A 25382-nucleotide genomic window follows, 5' to 3' on the forward strand; every position below is an offset into this window, starting at 1 on the left:
CGGAATGTAGGCAATAGCGATACGTTATCCATCAGTCTCTCTTTTGATCTGTTTTTGCAAAGCACCTAATCCCTGTGCAGGCTATTTCGACCTGTCGGATTTAAAAAACTCAGACTATTGAAAATGGGCCCGATTAAGCCGCAGCAACTTCATCATTTCTCGCGACTATAACTCAAATTCAGTAGCGTTTCATTAAGACCAAAATACACGCCGATATTCAGTAAATAATATTCTATCAACTGGTATAAAAATCTTGTCTCGAATAAATATAGTTTCAACGTAATTCCAGAATATTGTTCAGGCCACCGCTTAATGGGCTGGAAATACCCTTCCGTACTTTACCATCACTTTTTATGACGGGGACGTAAAGGTTAAACATCTTCGCAAACACTGGCAAATGGAAAGTGAAGGATGTCCCACATCAAATTGCACCACGGGAGAAACGCTGTAGAAAATTACCCATTGGGTATTTTCTCTTGAAAATTTGGGTAGAAGTAGTTTAGATTGTATTGTTTACACTGTATTTTTTATCGCGGTCAGTTCTTTGAAAATTGGAAAAAATGGCGTCACCCGAAAAGCAACGTCTCGAATTTATTTAGTGCAAACGCCTGGAAAATCCTCAAGTCTCTCATCATGGATGATAAGAGTTATGTCATGACGGGCTTCCGGCAGCTTCCGGGGCTACTGTACTTCACCGCCCAGCACAAGTTTGATATTCCGGAGAAAGTAAGAATGCAGAAAGTTTTTAAAATTTGCCAAGAAATATATGATTTGACAAGCAATCTGCTCATGTGGCAAACGGAGTGCTCCGTTCGTGACTACCGAGACTGTAAACGGACAGATCTACCTCAAGGAGTGTCTACAGAAGCATTTGCTTCCTCTGTCGAAGCACAACGAGGGTCTCACGACCTTCGTGTGACTATTCAAAAGGCTGTCCTGGAGTGGTACGAAGCCAATGGGGTTACTTTCGTACCCAAGGACACGAACCCCCCGGAAGCAAGGCCCATCGAAAAATACTGGGTTATTATGAAGCAGGCATTACAGAAGCATCCCAAGGGTGTCAAATCTAACAAAGACATGTAGAAAAAGTGGGTTTCCGTACAGACAGCAGTGTACAGCTGCAGTCAGATATTGTACAAAACTTTTTGAATGGAGTGCGAGTATACGGTTATGGTATTGAAGTTGAATGAAATAAAGTAAATTAACCATTAGTGGACCAGTTAGTACTTGAGTAGTTTTCTTCCACGAATTATTTTAAACTGGTAACGCTAAACACGCAACCGACGGTACTTACAATACGAGTAATTTTCGATTAAGCCTAAAAAAATATCAATTTATGTTGAAAATCTCTATGTTTTGCACATTTTTTAGTGCAAGTGTCCGTTTTCTTTTAACCCATTATGACCCGGGTATACCTAAATTTGGGCCAAATAAAGTGAAACTGTGTATTCCATTATATTATGGCTCGAATATGGCGGGAAACCCAAAACCGTCATTTGGAATGGTTTCAAGGCCAAAATATCGCAGGTTTCATATTTCACACGCTCAGTTTCAAACAAACAAATTGCAAAGTTGTTTACATATTTATTATCGAATTTTGTGATAGACTTTACATAAAAAAAATCATTTTACATTTCAGGTAATGTTTTATCACAAAATGTAGACATTTTCATGCGTTTAGGAGACAAAGTTTTGTTTCGCCGTGTTTCAATTTTTTTTCCGCCATTTATCACAACTTTGCACTGTTAAAAATACAGATGAAATGACAAAAACTGACAGTTTATCCCACACACACATCAGAGTGATGTCTTATCTTTCTTGTAGTGATATATTAACAATGCTCACTATTGAAATTCAGCACTAAACAGGTTTTGAAGACGGGGTATGATATATCATACGCTAGGACATAATGGGTTAATAGCCCTGGTGGTTTACAATATGATAGCGACTGGGTCCATTATAGGAATTCTAGTGTATTTTGCATGAAGAGGGTCCACTAATAGCGACATCTTTTGCGTCGTTAATCTAAAATGGACCCTCACTTGTTGCAAATATCGATTTTAAGGCATTAATATTTGAAAGCAGCTAAATCTTTATAAACTGGAATGTGTGGTCTGTCTAGTATTTTCTGTTTCATGTCATATTTCCTCGGAATTAAGAAGCACAAGCTAATAAACGCCGAAACTGCACCCGAGGTCCATTATAGGTAAAGGGTCCATTATAGGACAACTTACCCTAAATACACCAAAAGCTTACTAGTGGGTTATATTTTATTGTCTGAAAGCTTGAAAAGGATCGGTCAATTAGGTAATTTTCAACAGCGTTTCTTCGGTGGTGCATTTTGATATAGGACATCCTTTATTCGCAGTTTTCTTGATAGACATTTATATTTTCCGGATCGGAAGATTCGGGCTCAACTAGTTAGGTAATTCAAAAACCACAAGTCAAAGCGTCTTAAGCTACGAGCGCATATTTAACACAGAGCGAATTGTGTTCCATCATTTAAAATATTAAAGCAGATTTTAAAGTGGAATTCATAAATTATTGTAGATGGTAGATTATCGAATTTAAGCATACACAGCATTCGAGCTAATGTTCAAATTTAATATCTTTATACGAAATCTCTAGAAAAGTCCGTAGTATCAATCTTAAGGGGAGGGACTGTACCTTTAGATGTATACATTCGTAGTCCTACGCTAAGCCTACGTTTGTGTCCTGGTACACAGACCCTTCTACTTTGAATATTAACCAGTTGAGAAATAGTCTGTAGTTTTGTTGGTGTTGCAATGCCAACGCTCTATGCGTTTATTGTTTCATTTGAAATGCTACTAAGCTCAAAGAAAGCATGTAAACTGCTTACAGTTAATTTTAATATCAATTATTTTAACCAAATGTGCGTTTTTCTTTTTGAAATTTTATTTAATTTATTGCGTAGCTAATATGACGCTATTCAGGCCGCATTTTATTTTTAAAAGCCTATCCTCTATGTTATGATTAAATGGGTTTGAAAGCAGCTAATGGCAGTCTTCTCGAAGAACTTTCATCTTAAAGTAAATTGCTATAAAATTCGATCAAAACTTTTACTAAGTCAGCAAAGCACCAAAGCAAGGAAACGATATTTCGAAAGAAAATTAAGTATGTTTTCAAAACTAGTTATACGATGAATTGCGCTTATTGACGATTGATTTTCATGAAGAGTTATTCGAGTATTTCTCAGGGTCTGGGTTGAATAAAATAAATCACATCAATGTGCAGAAGAAAAACCTTCCTTTTTGGCTCGTGTTGGTTGTACTTTAGTGGAAAAAGTGATTCAAATCGTTTCATGGATCAAATAAGCTTTTATTCCCTACCGAGGAAAGCTATAATTTGGCTTTAAAAGCAGTTTTAATTAGCGCACGCAGTCGCTTAACCTATACACCAATCAACTCCGGTTTTCCTTTTACGTTCCGACAGGGGATAACCCTTCGTCGTCAGGGGAAGTTGGAAGCGCATAGGGAAAAAGCCCAGATCAGTTCGCTAGTTAAAACAAATTTTTACCCATGCAAAGCTGCAGAGAGCATTTCCACTTCATCGACAGCAAAAGGTCTGATTTGTATGATTATATGTAATCAAATTAATTAAGTTGCAAACAACAACCGAGACCGAGTCGAGTAAGGTTTCGAATTATGCTAATAACATATCCATCAGCCATTTGGCCGTAAGGATCAACCGTCGTCATTCTCGAGTTTCTTCGATTCCGAAACAGTAATGTTTTTCGAGCGGGCAAAGATATATAATTGCGAGAAGACGATTGGTTTTAAGGCAGTTTTTTTCTTCTCATGCCGATTGTATCATTCGATCGATGATGGGCGAAAGGCTTTCAAAATGCAATTTACACTAATTGTGAGCCTCATCGGCAAAAGTTGTTCGATTATGATTGGAGCCCGCAAGCCGTAATCCAATTGTATGTAAGCGAGGTAAACAATTGATGATTGGTTTGGCGCATTTGGAGGCTACACGATTTTCCGACTTTCCGAGCGGGGCCGAGCGCTCGGCTAATACCTACCATGCATATGTATAACCGTGGAGAAATTAGAATTGCATCTTCGCAAAGCTGTGCTTTTTAATGAAGGTGATAAACGTGTCTGAGCAATTTTTCCCCGTGAAAAGAAACTTCCATGTGAATTCGAAAATTAAAATTAGCTAAGCTATAGAGTCATGGCTTGGGACAGCTCTAAAGCCAGACGTAATCTAGTGTAATTTATTGCTACAAGAAAATTTGCACATAATTAGTGGCAGCAAATATCGCCAGCAGCAAGCCTAAGCAAAGCACACAGGAAAGTAAATAGACATTACACTAATTAAAGCAAACAAAGTGAGCCCTCTATACATGACGATACTTAGTTTTCCACCTCGGCATTAGGAGGGAGTGCTGGTGGGAGAGAAGCCGGTTGGTAGTAATTTTTAATTAAAAATCATAACTGGTAACCGCTGTATACTAGCCAGTTGAGTGGCAGCGGTTTCAACCAAGCTTGCATTTGCTGTCGGCAGCAATTATTGGCCATTAAGCACCCCGCTTTACACACACACTCACACCGACGATCATCGACGGTATCTATTGAAAATAGGTATTAGTTGTATGTCCCTCCAAAGACCTTTCCTGAGTGCGGGTCACCTGTACCCATGTTGGTATTTGTTTACGGAGTTCTGAAGGGTTGGAATATGGCACAAATTCGATGATTTGTATTAAATTCTATATGTCTTTTAAGAAGCCGTCAAATTAACGTAGCATAAAACTTAAAGTAAGAGTAATAATCAACCCAATCGCCACTCTTGCCTCAGTGAACCAATTGCATACCTCCTTGCGGCATAGTTCAGACTGTATTAAGTACCACAGTAAACTAGTTGATTGCAAACGAACCGATACGATAGGTACCAGCTTTGCGTGCCCTCCCCTGGAGTAGGTTCAGGACTCTCCGAATCGTAATTTATTGACACGACAATCTTCGAAATTAGATCACGCGTAATTAAGCTAAATATCTCCTGATCCGAGAGGCACCACCGACCGCACCGGTTGGTGTGGTGCGGTGGCACTTACCAAATGAAGCCGGCTTTTTTTCTATTAGCATAATTTAAAATTATAAAAAATAAAATTCAATTAGGCCATTCGAGGCCAGCAATCCGGCTCGTTTCGTTTCCGCGACGCGACGGTCTCGGCATCGGTGAGGAGGGTGGCCGGCGATAGGAACGCGAACGCGGCAAGGTGTAAAATCATCAGTCATAAAAAAGCTTACTAATTAAAGCTATAAATTTAGTCTAGGCTAATCGGAGTCGGGAATCGGTTTTCCAAGAAATGGTCGGAGAAAAATTACCTCCGTGAGAGTCCAGCAGACCAGCGCCAGTGCAGTGTGTGGTACCGCGGAGAGCAACAACGGCACACCTCGGTAAATGGAAGCGTCAAAATGGCTGCGAATGCCTTGCGCCGGGCGTCACCGCACCAACAACCGTCACGAGAGAGCGAGAGGTGGACGATCTGGTTTTAGTCCTCCGCACCGCACGAGGGGTGTCTCGAGCACAAAGCGGGTTGTTCGGGTGTTACCAAGTGGCGACCGACGACCATGCTTGCTTGGAATTGGAAAACAGTAAGACCGGTAAGCAAACGGTCAGCCAGCCAGCATACGACCTGGGAACTATGCTATACCTACGTCTAGCTTCAGTGTGGTTCCGCCGAAAAGCACTGAAGGCGCAAACCGCAAACGCCGAAGGTGACAGTTTGGTAATTTAGATGGCATTTAAAATCAATCAGAATTCATTAGGGTTTATATATACAGTTGGATGGATGGCGAGTGTGTTTGTGTGTATATTTATATCGTTGCTGGTGGGATTGCTAATTACTACTGGCCTCTAGTAGAGTGAATTAGGTTTTATTTTAATCGCAGTACGTTTGAGTGTTAATTATCCGGCACGAATTCAAATGGAATAACCCATCCGTAATTATTCAAGTCAATTATGCGATGGTTGTAAACTTCATCACATGTTTATGAAACACATTATTATTTTTTTTATTTCTAGGAAATGTTTAATTGTGGGTCCAAATGATTGAATATCAAAACAAGAAATAGCTCACCTGTATTCGTGCCTCGGTTAGCCCGATTTTCATCGCCAGTTCCTCCCTGTAAAAAAAAAGCAAGAGAAAAAAACAATTCAATCTTTAATTTCTTACCACCACTAGCGTACCCAAGCCTTGGTAGCAGGTAGGCCAGCTTTAATTTGGATTAATTAAATTCAAGTGGTTTTTCATTCTGTGTTGTAGTTTTTATTTCTTGAACTATTTACCTCAATTCAATTCTTCAAATCAATATTGCCATGATTTTGTATAGGTTACTTCTCCCAAGTTTGGTTTAGATAGAAGTTTATCTCAACTTAGTAAAAGATTTTCATGTCAGAATTTTATTTTCATTTTACGTGACTTTCAACATCTTGCTTAATATTATTAGAACTTGTTGATTCTTTTCGGTGAAAATCAAAAACTATTGATTTGGTGTGACGTTTCTGCCTACTGTTTTCCTTCGGCCATCATTGTATTGTTGTATTGGTCATTGTATTGTAATTAAGAAATTGACTGAAAGTTTTATGTTGTATGTAAAATGTAATAGTAAATAAATTTTATAATTGTTTTGTAGACGTCTGATGATGGCCGAAGGAAAACAGTAGGCAGAAACGTCACACCAAATCAATAGTTTTCTATTTTCACCGAAAAGAATCAACAAGTTCTAATAATATTAGTGTCACGGTGATCTAAATAAGCAAATAATCTTGCTTAATAGTTTTAATGGCTTTTATGTCAATCATATCTAAACTATTTCTGTCTTGTTTATTAGTTCATATTTGTTTTAATTCGGTTTCACCATACCTCAATCTTGTTCAAATACTATTCGTTTTGCTTGAATTTACAAAATAAGAATCAATTTCACTTCTCAATTTCACTTATACTGTTACAAACGCTAATTTAAAACTTGTTACCAATATTTTGGAAAAGGAGGAAGTGTCTGATACGAAGAATGATGAACTGGAAAATTTCGAATAAGACCAAAAATATTTCGGGGCAACGGCAAGTGGGGTTCGCACCTGCTTGCGTTCGGTTGGTACCCGAGTGTTTTACTAACTAAACTACCGCCACCCGCTATATTAAGTAGTCTAATACCTAATTTTGTTTTGCTCTCCCAATTCTATCACTCCCGTATACGCATCAAACTATTATAACCCCACATATAACATATTATTTGTATGACTGCTCTTTGTTTTCTACCGTCGAGAAGATAGACTGTTAACTACTCGGTCAAGTGATAGAAGCAAAGCAGTGCATTGCCGACGTTTGCCACGGCGGCAAATCACGGATTAAATTCACCACCGGGTGTGTTTTTTCTTTTTTATTTACTTGCATATGAGTATACGCTTGATAACCACCACCAAAATTTAATATTGCTTTTCGCTTTGTTCGACAAAACTATAAAGCATGATGCTTGTTGCTTGGCAAACAAGCTAAATCAGTCAGTCAGCTTCGTTAACTTGAAACCATATTGCCGTGAGAAGAAAAATTAAAGTATTACTGTCAGATTCAGATCATCCTGATCGATTTGGTTTATGGCGACCATAATAAAATATTTGATAGAGTAAATAATAAATTTTCAGTAGTTTCCATAGTTATGCAGCATACGCGCATTAAATTTTATTGTGCATATCGGTATGACAGGTGGATAAAGTAAATGAGTCATCAAAAATATTTGCAATTTTTAAAAACTAGTTATTTTAACAAAACAAATATCATTCTAGGTACTTCCTGTAACTTGAAACCCGATTAATAATAGCTTTCTATCTGCAGCTCACAATACTTTGATGATTTTTGTTTGCAGATAAGAAAAATACTGTAACATGGCAATATGGTCTTGAACTCCAATATTCATCGAAATAGAAGCAGTAAATCAATTTGGTGAGGCCATTATAATGGCACTATAAAGCTAAATCTTAAATACCTTTGGACACTTTACTTTTTGTTCTTTCAATAAGTATAAACAAAAAGTGAAGTATCCAAAGGTATTCAAGGTTCATTCTAGTTCTTACGTTAGCACGACTACGTAATTGAAACTATAAAGCTAACCGATTTATTGTGCTTTTCAAGTAACCGCAATAAGATCAACTTTGTAGTATAGGTGCGCCATATTGTATTGCTACGCCCCACTTACAGGTAGTTAAGAGAAATATCGCAGCCAACTACAATAAATTTGCTTGCTTGACAGTTTTATTATGGTTTTATAGCTAACTGTACGTGTGATTTGACTCGTATTATCTTGGTGTTGCGTAATACCATAGTAAAACCAGACGTAATGTTTATAACCGCAATAAAACCTTTATAAAATTCAAGTAAAAGCAAGTGGCTTCAGAATTGTTACTTGGGAGAACAGCGTCGTACCTCGAGGCCAACTGGGAAGCTGAACGGTCATCACAGGAGTAAAAACTAGTACAAAGCAAATTTCCCACATTGAGTCAAAACATATTAAAACACATATTTTTGATTTATTATTTGATTTTTTTTATATTTGTAAATCCTTTTGTCAGTTGTGATGTCTGCTATTTTTATTTTAGTTTTTTAATCGTTTTTCTATAATATACTTGCCATTTCGAAATCAGTAAAGTCGCTTCTTATTACACGGTTCATTTTTACGTGATTTATTTTAATCGTTTATGGGAAACGGTGCAACATATCGACTTGATTCCAATCACGTTTTTCGTCTTGGGTCAAATGTAATCTTGTTTCAGTTTTTCAAAAAATTCACAATTTTTTATGTTAGTACATACTTAAAATTGTGGAAACTGTATTTTGGCTATTGAATACCATAATAACATAAACAAACAAGTTCCAAACATTTTAAAATAATCTTTCATAGGAAAACAGGAGTGAAAAAAAGTCGCTTTTTACGCGATTTTACCGAAAAGTTGGAACGTATCCCTCGGGTATTCCTCGAGGTGACCCCAGTGTTATATTTTATACCATCTGAGTCTCATTTTTGTTCTCTTTTTAAATCTGTTTGTCATCGGTGTCATTTTCCATTCCGTAACTGTTTCCGTTTTGTATGATTAGGTGTTCTTTTTGTATTAGTTTTAAGTATAATTTTAATGTAACTTATATATTATGGACAAATTATTTTCGTAATTTATGTGGTCACTTTTATATTGATTTTTGTATTCGTGTTATTTTCATTATTTTATTAATTTTTGTACATTTTTGAGTTAGTTTTGTATGTCTAAGGTGCCATTTTTGCATCATGTCTGTATCAGTTTTCATCTTTGTTTTTGTGCCGTTTTAGTTTTATTTTGCATTCTTCATTATTGCGTTAATTTGCATTATTTCTTGTAACATTTCTGTGTTATTTCTTGCATCACTTTACGACATTTTTGCATCACGTTTCAATGATTTCTCTGTTCTTTTTGTATTTTTTTGTGTCATTCTTGTTTTAATCTATTTTTTATTATTTTTGTCATAGATTCAAGTTTTTGACGTAGGACTACGTTTTTGTTTACTATACTGGGACTGGGTAGCACTTTGTGAAAACGAAAATAGAAGTGTAACGTTTGAATGAAAGATTTCAAATGTTAATAACTACTAAACTACTAAACGAAACTGAACAATTTATATGTCGTTGGATAGATAAAATGACCAGCAATGTTAAAGGGGGGTAAGAGAGTAATTTTAAGGAGGGCGTAAGAGGGGGGGCTCCTATACAAATGTAACACAAATTTCCTCAAAACTCGAGAACTAATCAAGCAAATGGAACCAAATTTGGCATGTGGGGGTTTTAGAAGGCAGGATTTCTTTGTACGGTGTACTGAGACTTCTCCCCTTCTAAGGGGGGGGGGGGTAGGAGGCTCCCATACAAATGGAATACAAATTTCCTCATAACTCCAGAACTAATCAAGTAAAAGGAACCAAAATTGGCATGTGGGGTTTTTTGGAGGTAAGATGTTTTCTATGGTGTAATAAGACCCCTTTTTCTTCTAAGAGGGGGGCTCCCATACAAATGAAATACAAATTTCCTCATAACTCTAAAACTAATCAAGCAAATAGAAACAAATTTGGCATGTGGGCGTTTTTGGAAGCATGAATTTATTTTGAATTTATTTATTTCATGATGGTTTGAGACTCTTCACCCCTGTGGTAGGAGGATAAGGACTCGCATACAAATAAAACAGAAATTTTTGTGTATGTGCCATATTTTCTGCTATGTAGAAAGCGATAAGCTGTAACCGTAAACTAGTAAAACATTCTCAGAGCAAAAGACAGTGAATCGAAAAGAGAAGAACATTCGAATGGCACGTTATATTTGCGATGAACATGCTTTGGCTCTAATGTTATTTGTAACTAATGGCTCTTTTAAAGGCCACAAGCAAGTTAAAGCTACGCATAATCATATTCAATACAATAATCTGTGGACTGGTCATTCATTACCATTTCAACCTTTACGATGCACACAAGTGATTTTTAATCTATGTCTTTAAGGTTGCAGGCGTTGTACTAATGAAACCCCGTCCATTTCCAAAGCCACCATTGCATTCAATGCATATTTTAATCTGATAATTTCGCTCTTTTCTTTTAAACATTCACTTAAACAATGGCACTCAAAGATTCTTATAAACATACATATGCCAGAAATGCAGTTTACATTAGTCTTTGGTCTGATTATCTGATATAGTCCTACGTCACCCTTTCGTACAACCCTTAGTGCTGTATACCTTGTAGTTTTATTGCGACATTTTTCTATTTCATTGCAGTGTCATTTTTGTTTCATTTCGAAGTAATTTGTCTATCATCTGTGATTCATTTTTGTACCCTTTTTATCTGTGTATCATTATTTTTGGATTATTAGCATAATATATTTCCCTAGTTAAGCCCGAATCTTACGATCCGGAAAATATTGATACTTTATAGGGTATGTTGCTACATCGTCGTAATTGCCTATTCCCGTCCTATTCAACACAAATTATTAAAAATATCAGCATTTTTATGACACACAATGCAAAACTAGTTATTTGAAAATAACTCACGCAAGGCATTGTCGTTATTCTACAGCCAGGAAAACTTGCCTGACCTGCAGAAATTTTGTAGAATAACATTTATCATGCCGTCCTACACAAAAACATGCGCGTTAGCTTCGTAAACATTGTTGCGATTTTTAGTTCGAACGATGCAAAATTTTGATGGACGGATTTTAAAACAGTACGACGAATTTTAGAAATATTTAATTTCAATAATATGCTTTAATAGTCGTTTTTCAGTGATTTCAAAGTTCACGGATCGGAAGGTAAGCGTGTTTTAGTCAAATCAGCACAAGAACTTTAGGAGTATTCATTAAATCCATCCAACAAATGATGAAAATTAGAATGGCTTTACTTATTACGACGGGACTTAGAAAAAACCCTAATAAATTTATTCGCATCACGATTTGCGAAGATCTTACGATTACAATTTCAAATGAATGGCACAATGATATTGCGACGAACAAACGAGTCGAGCAGTTGAATCAAGCTGTTCAGTCAAGCAGTCTAGTCGAGCTGTCAAGCCAACTGTCAGTTAAATCGAGTAGTCGAGACGAATAATTGAATTGAGTCGGGTAGTCCAGTCGACCAGTTGATCTGAGCTGTCAAGTCAAGCAGCCGGGTCGAGCAGTAAGTCGAGCAGTTGAGTCGAGAAGTTGAGTCGAGTAGTTCAGTCGAGCAATTGAAATGAGCAGCCTATGAGTCGAATCGAGCAGTCCAGTCAAGCAGTTTCATCGACCAGTTCAGTCGAGCAGTTGAGTCGAGTAGCCGAATCGAGCAATCAAATCGAGCGATCGAGTCGAGCAGTTCAGTAGAGTAGTACAGTTGAGCAGTCCAATCGAGCAGTTGAGTCGAGTAATTCAGTTGAGCAGTTGAGTCGACCAGTCCAGTCGGGGAAGTCGACCAGTTGAGCAATCAAGCAGTCCAGCCTTCGACCAGTGAGGTGACAGAGTAGAACCCATTACTACGAAAGTATGACGTCCTGTCAGGGGCCTGTTTTCGGTTACCGATAAGCCTCTTATGACGACCTGTCATTGACTTGGTTTTGGCTACAGACATGCCTCTTATATAGATAGATTTTTGTGTAGCTTCTATGTTCTTTCGTGTTATCTCTGAGCTATGTTTAATTATTTCAGATAATATTACTATTTTTGTAACGCATCAGTTTCATTTTTTATTAGCGTGTCAATTTTTATTGATTTTATGCCTTTTTGGGCTGTTTTGCGTTGTTCAATAAACCAAATTGGTCCACTATATTTTCTAGCATCATTTTCTGTCGTTTTTGTATCATTCTGATGCCATTTTAGTTTCGGGTTTTTCATTTCTGTTCCAAACTGTTTGTTATTTTTGTGTCATTTTGAATTTTTTTGAGTCTTTTTGTATTATTTTTGCGTTACATTTCTTGACTGAAGTTTTTGGAGCGTCTACATTTCTTGTACCTTTTTTCCCATCATGTTAGTATCATTATTGAATCATATTTTGAGATATTAGTATTATTTTGGGGTCATTTTACCATTATTTTTCAATTTTTCTTGTAAATTTCATTTGTGTGCAGTTTTTTGTCATTTTTATATTTTCTTTTAAAGTTCTTTGGTGTATTGTCCTAAATTTAAATTTTGCTTTTTTGCGCCGTTTTAGTTTTTTTATTGATTAAGAGACTAGGGTTGTGCCGCTTTAGTATTATTTTTATATCACACTTGTATTTTTTGTATCATTCATTTCCTTATTTTTGTATAATTCCGATAACCTTTTTGTATCACTTATGTACTGTTTGCGTCCGTTTTCGTGTTATTTTTGCCTTGTTTCCGATTATTTTTTGAATCATTTTGTAACATAGCTCCCGAATGTCCTAACCGTTCTCTACCAAACTTGACACACATGTGTCTTGACATAAGGGGATCATCACGGGGGGCTGGAAAAGGGGGGGGGTTCTTATCAAGGGGCGAAGGTCCAAATAATTAAAAGGGGTTGCTTTTTTCTTTCATTTAGACCGATTGCAATTGCGCATTTTGTAGGAAAGGTTATTGGAGGTGGGGTCAAGGAAAGAGGCCTTCGAGGAGGAATATATTAAAAAAGGCTTCGTTTCTCTTCCGTCATAGGAATTTTTAGAGAGCAAATAGATACATAATTGACGTGACGGAAGGGAGAGCTGACTGGGAGGGACTTAACAGAGCGGACGAAGAACGTGTGTTTGAATGTATGTTTCGTCCGCCATTACTCTAAAACGCCTAGAGTGATCTTCATTAAACTCGGCACACAAATCAAAGAAAGGAGAGGTCTCTTACAAGCGGTGAGAAAGGTTCAAATGGGTAAAGGGATTTGTATCTCTTTCATTTGGAACGATAGCACTAGTACAAGTGGCTGGACGACACCAGGAGATTTCTGTAAAGGCGAAATAGGTTGCCCAGCGAAAAGGGAGAGGTTCGAAAACGTAAAAAAGGTTTTGTGTCGAATTATAAAGATAACCGAAAAGAACACAGATTTATAACTGAATGTGGGACAACAAAAGAGGGAAGCTGACAAAGGGTAGAGACATTCAAATGAAGTAAAAGCGTTTTGTTAATTTTGGTATTATGAGAGTTTTTATAACAATAACAGGTGCAGAAGTGGCTTAGAGGCAAAGGGGCGCGAGTGACATCGGACAATCAGCTGGTTTTTGTATAATTTTAATATCACTCTTGAATTATTTTTCTGTTAATTTAGATGTTTTTGGTATTATTTTTGTATCACATCTGTATCACTTTTCACTTCTGTGTCAGTTTTGTTGCTGTTTTTGTGCCTTTATAGGATTCTTATCATTATCATTAAGACCTTCGAAATACTCTGTGTGTCTATTTATTACACTCAAGTCGCTTTTTATGCGAAGGATTCGTCCCATGTATATCAAAATGGTGCATCAAGGTCGAAACAGGTACTAATTTTTATGAAAATTCAGTCAAATTTTTAATAGATTCTTTTTATTTTCATTCTGGATTGGCGAAAAATCTTTTTTTGGGTTTTCATACGTACAGTTAAAAGTTCAAAAGGTTTTCCGGGAATGCTAGTTATTCGAAAATCGTTTTCTGGGTTGTTCGATCTGCATTTTGGCTTTGAAGAGGCGCAGCATTACGCAGAGCGAAAATAAACTAGTATCTAACAAGACAACAAATCATCAGTAACTTACTAATGATTTGTTGTCATGTTAGATACTAGTTTATTTTCGTTTCTGTGATTGTAATGTTCCTCAAAATTGACGTAAAATTATGCCACAACATTTGAGATGTCTGCTATAGCGACTGCATATTTTAAAAATAGTCTAAATCATTTTAGACATTAAACCAATCAACGTCTATGTCTGTCAAAACATTTTCGCTGTAACATTTAAAACTCAAATGAGACAAAAGAGCTTAAATTTCCCATTAGTTCGGCCAAGTCTATGGCTTAAGAAACCAGCAACGCGTCATTCCACCGCTAACAACAGCATGGCTTGCACGAATCAGGTCCCACAAAAACCGCTCAAAAACCACTTCTCAGCATTAGTCTGCGCCATTTTAATTTCGTTAATTCAATCCGTGAAAATTAAAACGAATAAAAAACCAATTCGATTGGTTGGAAATTAAAACGGGGGAAACCTCTCTGCTATAAGCCATAAAAGGATTATTGGAAATCGCAAAACGCGACTATAAATAATCAGCTAAACATGACAAGCGCTTTTGTTTGTCTTGCGACGATACGCTACGGTTTCGAAAGAAATAAATACCGAACTCAAATCAAACCTGTGTTGTTTTCAGTAACTAATAACAAAGCAACAGAATATGGCCATTCTCAGCGGTGGAGAAACAACTCGGCAGATCAACAGTTGTGGGACGTCCGTTTGTGGGTGAGCCGTCTTCGCACTCGGGAAAACGCAAGCAACCAAAAATTAATAAATTTCAACATTTAATACGATAATCATAATTTAGTTCTACAGTCTTTTGTTCCACATTTGCAGTCACATGTGAATGTGTAAATGTGACAAACAAGCTTCTTTTTATGGTACCTCTTCCAGCCAACAACGTCCACACTGGGGCACGGTGTGACGAGAAGATGGTTGTGATTAACATCGCATCGCACCGCAGCGCAGCGCAGTAGGATTCGATCCAATCTATACCCCTCCAGGCCACGGACACGAAACGGAAAGAGATCGCTTTTAATATAGTGATAATGTCATTTACGGCTTTTGTGTTCCGATCGTTTTGGCTGTTTTTTTTTTGAGACCCGACGACCGCGGTTTGTCCTCCGAGCGGTGGATGATGAATTTACAGGTGGATTCATCTCATTAGGCAAATTTATTAGTTTTGAATTTCTAATTAGTAGACCGATAGTGACTAATGTATTTAGGAGTAAGACTGATTTGTATTTTCATCTGCGGGGGAAGTTGATTGGTTTTGACCGATTTGTTGATAAATACATAATACATATGACAAGCACTAGCGTGTCTAACCCTGGGGCATACTGGGGTACGGCCCCACCTTTTGTTCGAAGTGCAAAATTGTACACAATGATTTGCGGATAGGGCATCATTAAACCACAGTTCTCGGTTCGAAGGTTATGTTCTTTTCAGCTACAATATATGTCTCAATATGTTTTCTAAAAGCTACAAACTAGACACTATTTCTCAAAACAATCGCAAACGTTCTAATCGAAGAAAAAATCAGATAACAAAAGTAATTCCAAAATGGTACAAAAATAACAAATACACTTGGATTTCGAATTTGGCAAGGTTCGATTTTGGCATGTCTCGATTTTGGCAACAAAAGTATTCGTTTTTGTCACCACAAGATATTTCACTTCCAAATATATGCTTAAATATCAATCGGTTTCCGCATACATGCTTTAAATGACGAAAAAATAATGCCATGAGTATGTTCATGACAAAAAAGTTATGTGGTTTCGAACAATAATATTTTATTTGCCGTAGGACTACGTCTTACCGCAGGGTGTCAATAACTTATTTGCACCGGACGGATAGCTTTTGTCGGACTTTTTAATCATAAAATGATTGTAATCGTTGGTTAATGATATTTAGTCAACTTCTAAAGCATTTACTTAAAATTTTTTCATATCGAAAAAGGGTCTCGATTTTGGCACGGTTTCGATTTTGGCAACATAGGCGACACGCATTTGTTGCCAAATTCGAAATCCTTCTGTACTGAAACAAAAATAAAAAAATGGTTCATAAATGACACCAAAACGATACTTAAATATCAGAAAATTAATTTTAAAATGATACAAAGTCAACATAATATAATACAAGAAATAATGCACAATTAACGCAAAAATTATACTAACAAAAACATAAAAAGAAAATCATAATGGAACTAAAAGCATAAGAAAACTGTCCCAGATTTGGAGAATTATATTAAATAATCAAGAGTAGTACAAAAATATAAAAGTTATTTTAAGGCTTGTTCGCGACAAAATTTGGACACCCCTAAACACACACAGCTTCGGAAATGCATTAACAATGAGTGAAATATTTTGCAGAGTGGTAGACGTATGTCTGTTCTTTCTGAAAATATAACACTTGTTTATATTACAAGCGCTCAGCGTAAAATGGCTTCGGAAGAAACGCAGGTGCGAAAAGCAATTGTGTGCGGTCGTAATGAAAATTCGGATTTCTCGTTAAGAAAACTTGCCAAAAAGCTTGGATTTCCTCCAAGCACTGTTCACAGTGTTTTTAAATCGTTCGATACTCGCTTGACAACAGCTAGGAAGAAGGGAAGTGGAACAAAAACGGATCTGAGGAACCACCACACGCATGCGAAGGTAAAATAGATATTACGGAGGACACCAGACCTTTCTGTACGTACCATTGCTCGTAAAATAAAAATGTCGCCAACATTCGTGCACACTTCTAAGCAACGACAAGGCATGAAACCTTTCAAGGTGAGGACTGTGCCAAACCGTAATGATAAGCAAAATACGACGGCCAAAACACGCGCTCGTAAGCTTTATCGCGAATATTTAACGAAGTTTCCATGCGTTATAATGGACGATGAAACGTATGTCCTAGAAGATTTTAAACAGCTTCCTGGTTTGTCTTTTTACACTGCCATGAAACGGAATGGCGTTGCAGAGCATTTTAGGACAAAGAAGAAAGCCAAGTCCCCCAAAAAATATTTAGTATGGCAGGCCATATGCAGCTGTGGTCAACTAAGCAAAAGTTACATCACTACGGGAACGGTTAACAGGGAAATATACCGTGAAGAATGCCTGCAGAAACGATTGCTGCCATTCCTACCCAGCCACAGTGAGGATACACGCTGTTTTGGCCTGATTTGGCATCCCGTCACTACGCCAAAGATGTTTTGGAATGGTATGATGCTAATGGAGTCCATATTGTACCGAAGGAGGCGGATCCACCTAACTGTCCACAGTTACGCCCCATCGAGCGGTATTGGGCTTTGGTGAAGAGAGAGCTATCCCAGCACAAACAACAAGCAACAACTATAGATAAATTTCAAAAATCTTGGACAAACGCAGCTAAATTGGTTGCCAACCCTCATGGCAAGGGTAAACTCCAATTTTTCATGCAGACCAAATAAGTAATGTTAATCGCAATCGCGAAAAATGTGATGAAATAAAACAAAATTTGTATGATAAAAACCTAGATTCTTGTAGATTTTTTGTTGCAGTAGTGCACTTCGGAAAACGCGATTGTAGTAATATTGATTTTACAAGATCGCCAAAAATTTCGCAACGATGTTATTAAAATAGGATATTTGTACTTATATGGGCCGTTGTTCACGGAATTCATTCTTTTCATGTCTCTATATAGAATTTCAATACATATTTCTTGGATTTAGAGCGGTGGCCCAACCTATACAACGTGGCCCGAATGTGGCAACATTTTTTGTCTTCACGTAAATGCCTGTTGCTTTATTATTTTTCAAGCATTCAACTCAAGATTTTCCAGAAAAATTGCTTACTCTTAGACCTTTTCAACGACATATTTAGATTTCCAAAATTCCTTTTGAGACGAAAGTTATGGGCGAATGCCAAAAGACGGCCCAACCACGACGACATTCCCCTATATAAAAAGACAATAAAGCACACCAACAACCTCGACAGATGTAGACTTGAAGAATTCAAGTAAGGCCATTGCAAATTATTTTTAAAGTTTTTGACAATCCCCCCCCCCCCCCCCTTGGAAATTGACTTGAAAAATCGGGGGGCAAAAAAAATTTTGTGGGATTTCAGTTAATTTTTTTTTATAAAATCAATTGTCTGTGGGCTCTATAGCCTGAAAAACTCGAAAAATGAGTGCAAGAGTTGTGTTAACGCTTCTAGCACGAAATAGAAATGGAAATTCAAATAGTGGAATTTCCGAAAATCGGCCAACAAAATGTTCTTCCGTTTCTGTCTTTTTTTTCGTAAACTTTTGCATGGAAAATAATAACGTATATATTAAAAACAAGAATAGATTTGGTTTTCACGTTTAAACTTACTTAAGTAAAAATGCCTAAAATCCATTTGTTTTGCTCGATTAAAAAATTCTTTTTGTTTTTTTCGCCCCCTCCCCCCACTTGCAGTAGCCCAACACCGGAGGAACAAAAACTTTTTAAAATAATTGTAATGGCCTAATAGTACAAAAATAACGCTATTATGAAACAATAAGTTCAGAAAACCATAATCGCACAAGAATAACAAAACAAACTCACGCAAAAGTGACAAAAAATACCGAAATAATACAAAAATGGTATCATAAACTCAAAACGGCATAGAAAACAAAAATAATAAAATTTGGCACAAAACACAAAAGATATTTAAAACTAACACTATCTCAAAAATGAAATTAATAAAAAAATCATATAATACTGCAGATATAACATTTAAATAGCACCAACAACAATAACAGTTAAAAGAAAATTTAATAGAATAATATTTAAATGGTTCAAAGGTAATACGTAATTTATAGAAATAAGACAGAAAATTAATTAAAAAATATATAAAAGTATGGCGATAATAAACCATAAAAATAGACGCAAGAAAATAGAGGCATAAAAAAACAAAAAGTAAAACCTGACACAAACAATACAGACATGACACTAAAATGTAAAATAATCCATTGAAAAATGCTACAAAAATGCTGTTAAAAATGACTCAACATGAAACAAGAAATATTGACAACATAGCACAAACAGACCCCATTATGGCATAAAAATAACAAATATAACAAAAAAATTATATGAAAATTCCGAAGCGACACAAAAATAACAAAAATGAACAAAAAAATTCTAGTAAGATGCTCAACAAAAAATATTAACAAAAATGAACAAAAATAATAAAACAAAAAACAATATTAAAAGAGCTTAGAAACTATACAAAAATAAAATAATTTCCAATATTATTCCAAAAATAATGATACACAGAAAAAAAAGTGCACAAAAACATATCACAAATGGTATATTCATTGTTTCCAAATGGCACAAAAATAACGCAAAGGAAAAAAGGGATGAAGAGAAGTTGAAATGGTTCACAATAAGAAAAAAATTGACTAATAGTAGAATGGTACCGAAGAGTACAAGAAGAACATGAAAAGGATTTCAAAGCGACACAAAATATTGCAAAAAATAACACAGAAATTCTACAAAATGATACAAGAAATAATGCAAAAATACTGCATTGATAAAGCATAACAAAAACCCAAATGGCCCGAAAACAAAATTGTAAAAGTATACAGAAATAAAGCAAAAATGGCATCAAACTCATACAGAACTAACACAACATAATACAAAACTGTATCAAAATGACACAAAAAATGCGCAGGACTGCTATACAAAATAAGGATACAATAAATTTGGCACACGAAAAATTAAAAACTTCAAAATTATAAAAAAAGTAATAAAAGATTAATAAAAATTATACAAAAAATATACAAAAATCAATATAGAAATGACATAAAAGCACACAAAATGAAACAAATTGCAAAAATAATTCGCACATAATACAAAAGTGATAACGAACTGATACTTAACTAATACCAAAACAGTATATAATGACATCAAATGAATACTATCACAAATATTTTCTATGGAGAATTAGGACTCCTCCCCACTTTCAGAGGGGGGGGGGGCTCCTATACAAACGAAATACAAATTTCCTCATAACTCGAGAACTAATCAAGCAAATGGATCCAAATTTGGCAAGTAGGTGTTTTTGGAGGCAAGATTTTTTTCTATTATGACTTAGGACCCCTCTCTACTTTAGGAAGGGGGGCTCCCATACAAACGAAATACAAATTTCCTCATAACTCTAGAACTAAACAAGCAAGTGGAACCAAATTTGGCATGTAGGTGTTTTTGCAGGCAAGAATATTTTCTATGGTCAATTAGGACCCCTCTCCACTTTAGGAGAGGGGGCTCCTATACAAATGATAATACAAATTTCCTTATAACTGTAGAATTAATCAATCAATTGGAACCAAATTTGTCATGTAAGTGGTTTTGGAGGCAAGATTTTTTTCTACGGTGAATTAAGACCCCTCTCCTCTTTAGAAAGCGAGTTATGACCCATCTCTCTTTTAAGAGGGTGGGCTTCCATACAAATGAAATGCCAATTTCCTCTTATCTCGAGAACTAATCAAGCAAATGGAACCAAATTTGGCATGTGGGAGTTTTAGATGACAGAAATTTTTTCAATGGTGCATTACGACCCCTCCCCCTTTTAAGAGGGTGGGCTTCCATACAAATGAAACACAAATTTCCTTATAACTTGAGTACTAATCAGGCAAATGGAACCAAATTTGGCATGTAGGGCTTTTAGGGAGCAGGAATTTTTTCTATGATGAATGAAAACCCCTCGCCTATTTAGGAGCGGGGGCTCCGATACAAATGAAATTCAAATTTCCTTATAACTTGAGAACTAATCAAGCAAATGGAACCAAATTTGGCATGTGGGAGATTTTGGAGTCTTGAATTTATTTTATGATAGTTAGAGACCTCTCACCCCTGTGGTAGGGGGATATGGACTCTCATACAAATAAAACAGAAATTTTTGCGAAACTCAAAAACTAATCGAACTCGAGAAATTCGGGGCTCTTCCACAAAACATTAGTCAATAACAAGACCACAAAAACTATCTATAGTAACACTAGATCATTCAGGACGAGACGGCCGCGAGTGTTGCCGGCGACCAGCCGTCGGAAGCACCGCCGAAATTCTAAAATCTCTCTTGCTTTTATTTTTGGAGTAAACATGTAATTTCTTATGTTATATAGTTGATATTTGTATGTTCTATTCGAATTCATGATCAATTAAACGAAAAACCACAGACGAGACCCTCCCCCGTATATAACGTATATTCGTTATGAGTCAGGTAACACAGTAGGTCTACCTGGGCTTCCTGGAACGAGCGACAGCGAGTAAGAAGAGGATCGCGAAATGGTACTTTCCATAAACAAAATTTCCGTGAAATGGTACATTCCGCTTAAGGGTTTTCGCAAAATGATATTCGGCGAAATGTTGTACAATCATGGCGAATATTACTATCCGCTTTCTGCACGGAGAATAAAAATGTAGTTTCAACCATATTTATGGTTGTTTTACGCACAAATAAAAATTTCGATTTGTTTCAAACTGAAGTGTATGATTCAAATGAAAACATTTATTGTTATATCAATGTTAACTTCAAATTTAAAAGTACTTTACATTTAATTCAAAACTGTTATTTTCTTGATTCAAACAGACTCTCGTTTTGAAACAACAATATTTTCAGGTTGTTATAAAAATATTTTATTGAGGCTTAAAGCAACAATCATTTTGTTTGAAACAAACTGGAGCTATTTCGCTCCGTGTGGCTATGCAATGAGGGGACAGGGGAGTTGTTTTCTACTTTACTGTGAGGAAAAATTGTAAATTTGTATATTAAACTACCCATTCCTGGTAACTAATAAGCATTAACATAAGCAGCAAATCAGCGTATCTGGCATTTTATAGTGCACGTTGTTATATATTAGCTTTTTGACTGCATAGGTGTTGTAAATTGGCATCCAAAATTTTATTCAAATTCTTCGTGTCGGTTATTAGCTGTACATTAGCATTGTCAGCACTATTAGAAGGTTATCAGTAAAATAGCTGTATATTTTGCCAAAATAGCATTTAAGTAGCATTTAAGGCGACTTAAATGCTTATTGGCCTACGTTTGAATAGCATTGGTGATGCTTATTGGTTACCTGGGATGCTTTCATAGTTTCGTAACTGCCAAAATGAATCATCTAAGGTTGAACTCCTCAGAAACTTGCAAAACTCGAGATTGTGACAAAGATCATCCGAGATTCATGATTTATGCACAACACAGGTTAATTTGTGGCAATACGAAGTTTGTCGGGTCAGCTAGTTAGATATAAAAATAACAAAACTCACAACACGATCACAAATGACAGAAAGATAACTAATTAATACTAAAAAAACACCAAAATGCACTAAAATTGCCCAAAATCAGTACATAAATGAAAAACAACAACAAAAATTAGCACAAAAAGAAAGCAATACATAAATGTAAAATTTTGAACTTATGGTCACCGTAAATAGTTTATTATCCGGCCTGGTTGACTACTTCCGGTGATGTTGAAATTAAAATGAATATTTTTTTTTATTTTTAATGTGGTTTTAATCAATTGGTACAAAAATGAATAATTATGAAATAATAATACATACTGTTATTTTGATCATTACGGTTACTGAATGTTAGAATAAGAAACTAAACGGTTGAAAATTTTTACAGGTAGCAAGCGATAGTTGAACAACCAAGCCAGATAATAAAATGTATAATTTGTGTTTCGATATTTTTTATTTTAATTTGGAAAATCGGCTTTGTATTAGTATGTATATATATTAGTATAGCTGATGATAAATCTTTTACTTTTTTTGCAATCGCAATTTGTTAAAATTAATGTAAATCGTTTCACATTAAAGTTTAAGTTTTTCAACGTTCGTTGCAATTTTCAGTTTGGTTATATGTCAAAGAAAATTGAAATAAAATTTTGAAATAAATGTTTTGTACTTTTGATCAAGATTGAATTGAGTAGACAGCGATTTTTGCATTATTTTTTTTTATTTTTGGTTTTATCCCACATATCTAACGTCTTTCCATCATTTATCACTCCAATAATTGTTCGAAAGATACGGTAACTAACTAGCAGCACTAATTTCGGAGAAGAAAACCTACAACAGAAGTCATTCGAGTTAATGCCAATGTAAGACTATAGTTAGTCCTTCTACGGAATGTCATTCAAGAAAGCAAGTCGGATTTTTAATGGTGGTGTACCACTCGGTGACCTTTCCATAATTACAATAATTGTAATTAAGCCATAAACGGTACATGTAAAACTATTATCCGCTACTGTTTGTTCCATTAAACGAACACTGTTATTTTCTAATTTATAACAGCACTTTTTCTCGATTCGCAAAATGGAAAAAAAATCGTTTACCTCTGCAAGAGCTACTTTCACTCTTGTACCTTGTTCTTGAGGTGTATTGACTCACCTTGAGTTGAACATAAACTCAAACGGTTTTGTATGATAGTGTTTTAGATTGATTTCCAGCATCATTCGATGAACTCTCTCTAGCGAGCGAAAGGAGCACCGAAATCCACGATGAGCAGAACAAACAAAGCCATAAATTTCAGGAAATCATAAAAGAAACGCTACGGGGCTGCCGACGGGCGGCAACCTGTGCTGCAGTGCACCACCACCACCATTGATTGTAATAAAATTGGCGTGCCAGATTGATTCGCACGAAACAGGAAATTAAATTTTAAACACACGCAGAAAAAGCACAGCACCACCAATGCAATCTATCCTATCCGTCCGGTATTGATGAAGAGGGCTTCTTGGACGTTGGTAGCAGGTAAAGGAGAAAAATTACTCTATTTACAGCTTGAATCGTGATATCGTAACGCACATCTCCACTCAACTCACGGTCAGCGTGGCTAGGTCAACCCTCGGGGGAGTTGGACTCTCCCAAAGAATTTCCTCTAATATTTGGTTTTGGTAACGACCGTGATCAGTTGGTGCGGAACAGAGAAAGGAGAACATAGCAACCAGATCCTCTGCCGAATCAGCTGAAGGTACTGGATGCTATATCGTCACTAACTGCTTGAACTATTTTCTTTGTTAATAGCTTGGGGTTTCGCCATCGAACAATGAATTTAGAAGAAAACGGTTTCTTTATAGGAACAGCTTTAGTTAAGTGAGTATTAAAGCAATTTAAGTTGTATTACTAGTCGATTTCTAGGGCTTGATTACCGGCCACTGTATAGTAAAGGTAATGGTGGTTTACGATCTTTACTAAGTTGAAGAAGGTGGTACTTATAGCTTAGTTCGCTGCTTTTCGGACTGGGTGTGGTAGATTAATTGGATTTTATAGCGAACAATTCCGGGAGCTAGTGCTTACCTCGTGAACACATCCGGATAGTGGGTCCTCGAGAACGCCTTCTCCAGCTCCTCCAGCTGAAAGCTCGTGAAGGTGGTCCGATACCGTCGCTGCTTTCTCTTTGGTGTGTAATCGTCGTTCCCGTCATCACTGTGCTGATCGGACAGCGGACTGTTCGGGTCCCGACCGGGGCTGCTCATCAGGTGGCTTCCTGCACCGGGCGTGCTCGAGCCCCCCGTTCCACTGCTGCAGCGCTCCAGTGGACTGCCCTGGGGTGGCCGAGCTTCATGAGGTATGTCCTCGGTCCCTAGCAGCTTGCCCTCATCCGATATGCCCATTGGTCGGTGACTACCGGGCTGATCTAGATCGGCAAGCCGTGCGATGTTGTAAATTTTGGACCGGTTTTACGCGCACTGTGCGCCCTCTCACGAAGCTGCTTCGAATCTCCTCTTTGGTTCTGGGGCCGGCGCAGAGCTCACCGACCGACGATCTGTGCAAAAGGCAAGAGGAGAGAAGAAGGAGAAAAAAACAATCAGTTTCATAATTTTAATGAATTTAATCATGTGATGAAAAATGTAATTTTCGAGATAACGGCGGCTAACTTGAATGGAACGGTCAATAATTGCGTGTGTATTGGCTAAACCCGAGTGCGAAGGTGTTACAAAATGCGGGTTAACGATTTTTTGGATTGCATGATATAATTTTACCCTGTACGTTACTGGATATTTGTGTTTTACCAAAAACTGTTACCTATGGCTATGAGTGACTACATTTATCATCAAATTATTACAAAAAGCATACATCAGTTCAGGGCCATTCATGGCCCATGAAAGTCAACAGTTCAAATCCAATGCTCCTTCACCACACATTTTTCGCACACCACAGCGGATCACCGCTGACTGGTAGGTCCATCCGGCA

At 36.6% G+C, this 25382-nt stretch overlaps 1 protein-coding gene across 1 annotated transcript in view; it reads right to left on the reverse strand.

Moving 5' to 3' along the window:
* The window catches only part of LOC128742361 (homeobox protein aristaless), an 87871-nt gene extending 63069 nt beyond the window's left edge, over positions 1-24802 (reverse strand). The window contains exons 1-2 of the mRNA XM_053838698.1: positions 24486-24802; positions 6107-6152 (exon numbers count right to left, since the gene is read on the reverse strand). Coding sequence (XP_053694673.1) covers positions 6107-6152; positions 24486-24802 — 363 coding nt within the window. The remainder of the gene's footprint in view (positions 1-6106; positions 6153-24485) is intronic.
* Between the last annotated feature and the right edge of the window lie 580 nt (positions 24803-25382).

Source organism: Sabethes cyaneus, chromosome 3, assembly GCF_943734655.1.
Source record: "Sabethes cyaneus chromosome 3, idSabCyanKW18_F2, whole genome shotgun sequence".
In the NCBI taxonomy this organism is placed as follows: domain Eukaryota; kingdom Metazoa; phylum Arthropoda; class Insecta; order Diptera; family Culicidae; genus Sabethes; species Sabethes cyaneus.